The sequence below is a fragment of the Bison bison genome, unplaced genomic scaffold, assembly GCF_000754665.1.
Source record: "Bison bison bison isolate TAMUID 2011002044 unplaced genomic scaffold, Bison_UMD1.0 scf7180017864492, whole genome shotgun sequence".
Taxonomy (NCBI): domain Eukaryota; kingdom Metazoa; phylum Chordata; class Mammalia; order Artiodactyla; family Bovidae; genus Bison; species Bison bison.
The window spans coordinates 7,152,620-7,155,728 of record NW_011495051.1 but is presented as its reverse complement, the minus strand read 5'-3'; the positions used below and the strand labels follow the sequence as shown (position 1 = coordinate 7,155,728).

General features: G+C 58.9%; 1 protein-coding gene across 1 annotated transcript in view; it reads right to left on the bottom strand.

Annotated features, from left to right (window-relative positions):
• Positions 1-570: 570 nt before the first annotated feature.
• Positions 571-3,109, bottom strand: part of ELAVL3 (ELAV like neuron-specific RNA binding protein 3) — an 8,113-nt gene continuing 5,574 nt past the window's right edge. The window contains exons 5-6 of the mRNA XM_010828312.1: positions 2,908-2,946; positions 571-901 (exon numbers count right to left, since the gene is read on the bottom strand). Coding sequence (XP_010826614.1) covers positions 571-901; positions 2,908-2,946 — 370 coding nt within the window. The remainder of the gene's footprint in view (positions 902-2,907; positions 2,947-3,109) is intronic.

Sequence of the window (3,109 nt, the reverse complement as noted above, 5' to 3'; positions counted from 1 at the left end):
GTTTTTTTTCATTTTGTCTCTGTTTCCAGCCCCTCCCCCTGCTCCTCACATTCCACACCAAGGGGCTCTGGGCCAGGGCTGACCACACCCCTCTCATGTTTCACTTTTTTGGGGATTTTTAAACCTGATCCCCCCGTCTCAGGCTCACCTAGGTAACTGGGGAGGCCTGGGCAAGGGGGCCTGGGAGGGCACCCCCAATGCGCCCCACCCCAAGCCATCCGTGGAGGGTGGTTGAGGGGTGGGCTAGGGGCACATCTCTGCTTTCATTTTAGCCGAAAAAGGAAACAAAAACCTTCACCATGAACGAAACCAAGACGAGAGAGTGAACAGCCCAGCCTAGGGGGTAGGGGCATTAGGATGGGGGAGGGGGCCCCCCCCGGCACCCCCCATGCCCTGCAGACCCTCCCACCAAGTGCTCACCCTGTGGCTTCTGCAGGGACGCAAGGCCCTCGTGCCGTCCGTGGTCTGCCTGCGCTGTCTCTCTCGGGCCCCCTGTCTCTCTCTCTCTCTCTCTCTTTCTCTCTCTCTCTGTCTCTGCTGCCCGGGGAGGGTGGGGAGGGCGGCGGCGCCTCAGGCCTTGTGCTGTTTGCTGGTCTTGAAGGACACCTGCAGCACGCGCTCGCCCAGGCGGTAGCCATTGAGGCTGGCGATGGCCATGGCCGCCTCGTCGTAGTTGGTCATGGTGACGAAGCCGAAGCCCTTGCACTTGTTGGTGGTGAAGTCACGGATGACCTTGACGTTGGTGACCGCCCCGAAGGGCCCGAACAGCTGCCACAGAACGCTCTCGTCCGCTTCCGGAGACAGGTTGTACACGAAGATGCACCAGCCGGCGCCCGCTGCACCCCCCGAAAGGCCCACGCCCGCAAGGCCGCTCATGCCATCGATGGCGATGGGTGAGAACCTGGCGATGAGCGACAGGGGACTACTTTGGGGGTCACGCGGGCTCTGCCCTGACCCCCGGCATGCCCCCTGACCCCTCTTGACCTCTGACTGTGCAGTGACCTTGGGACTGTGTGACCCTGCATTGGCCCTGTGACCTCCATCTGAGACCCCATCCACCTTAAACCTCACACTCTGAGCCACTCTGAGACACCAGCCCCCATCTCCACCCTGACCTGAAGCCCTGTCCTGACCTCTGACCCTCTCTGAATGTTAGGTCCTCACCCACCATCCTTCCCTGAGTCCCAACCCACCTCCTGAGCCCATGACCTTGGACCCCACCTGATCCTCAGCCCTGTTGATCCCTGACCCCTTCCCCTCACCTGGCAACCACTCTCCCCTTGGCATTTCTTCCCACCCAATTCCTGTCCTCACCAGCCACTCAGACACCACCCTGACCTCACCCTTGGCAATGCCGCCTCTTTTGCCACACTGGCCATCCTGCCAGGAGGAGGCCCACCCGGAAGGGCAGTGCTGGAACCAGGGTGCGAGTGTGGCCTTTAAGTGTCCCCTTCTGGTTATTCAGGTCTCAGCTCCGTGGTCACCTCCTCTCTCTGGCCCTCTTCAGCTTTTTCCTACTTATGTACATATGTATGTACATATGTGGGCTTCCCAGGTACTGCTAGTAGTAAAGAACCCACCTGCCAATGCAGGGGACATAAGAGACCTGGGTTCGATCCCTGAGTCGGGAAGATCCCCTGGAGGAGGGCATGGCAACCCGCTCCAGTATTCTAGCCTGGAGAATCCCACGGCCAGAGGAGCCTGGCTGACTACAGGCCATGGGGTCGCTAAGAATCAGACACAACTGAAGTGACTTGGCAGGCACACGTGTACATGTGTATGTTTTCGGGGGTTTTTTTGGCTGCACCTCGAGGCACGCAGGATTTTAGTTCCCCGACCAGGGATTGAACCTGCTCCCTCTGCAGTGGAAGCTCAGTCTTAACCACTGGACCACCAGGGAAGCCCCCAGGCCTTTTCCTATTTAAATCGGATATTTATTCTCAGCTCCATCTTCCCTGCAAGGTTCGGTTCCGGCTCCCAGGCCCAGAACAGCTCTCAGCACCAGTCGGCCCTTGGGAGAGGTGTGTGGAGTCAAAGAACAGAGGAAGGGGCAGAACTGGCTTCACCACATTCCGCGCTGGCTCCCTGCCTTCCTGAGGCTCCTCTACACCTCAGGACCCAGGACACCAAGGGCCTTAAGCTGTTTATATGATTGCTGGGCTCACTCTCTCCTCCTGGACTTTGCAAAGCCATCTCTGCTGCCAGGAACCCTGATTCTCTTCTGGCCCCGAGTGATGTCTCCATTGGATGTCCATCAACTTGTCTCCTACCCTACCTCCCAGATCACTGTTCATCTGTCTCCTTCCCCAAAGGACTGAGATAAGTAATAATATTAACAATAATCATAAGAGCTGCTGCCTTTTACTGAGCGAGCCCACACTGTGTGCCAAGCATCAAGCTCAGTGTCATTCCATTTCCACCAGGGCCACCAGGGGCAAGTCTGACTGGGCCACGCTGGGTTCCCAACCCCAAGCCATGCTCCTGGCACTCAGCATGTGCTCAGTAGCTCTTGATGGTATAGACACAGGGACCTTCAGAGGATCAGGATGTGTACAGTATAGCAGGGGCCTCAAGGTTCCTTGCCAGCTAAGAGGCAGAAAGGGGGCATCCTGTGACCCTCAGCAGAGATGACCAAGAGTGGCCAGTGGGGGCACAGCTGTGACCCAGGCAACCCTGCCTGCCTTTCAGTGGAATGGAGAAGGCCACAGATAGGCCGTCTGGGTCCAAATTTCACAGTAGCCCTTTCTAGGCACTTAGCAGACTCAGTATTCCCCAGATCTCTTGATGGTCACACTATGCCCATACATGGGCAGTCCTGGGGGTGAGGTGGGGGAGGGCTCCATCAGGGCAAAGGTCCCAGGAGGGAATACGGAGGGGCTGGGGGCAGCAGGGCAGGGGCACTCTTACCTCTTGACTCCATAGGCCATGTTGAGCAAGTTGTCCAGCCTGTGGAGGCAGAAGGGGTGGTCACTGGCGGCTTCTGGGCACACCCCCTGGCTGCAGTGTCACAGATCGGGAGAGCCTGCCCTCCCCGCCCCCAGCCAGCAGGCCAGCAGTGCTGCTGGCCCTGCCCCCTCCCGCCTGCTCCCCGCCCGGCTGGGCACCGCCT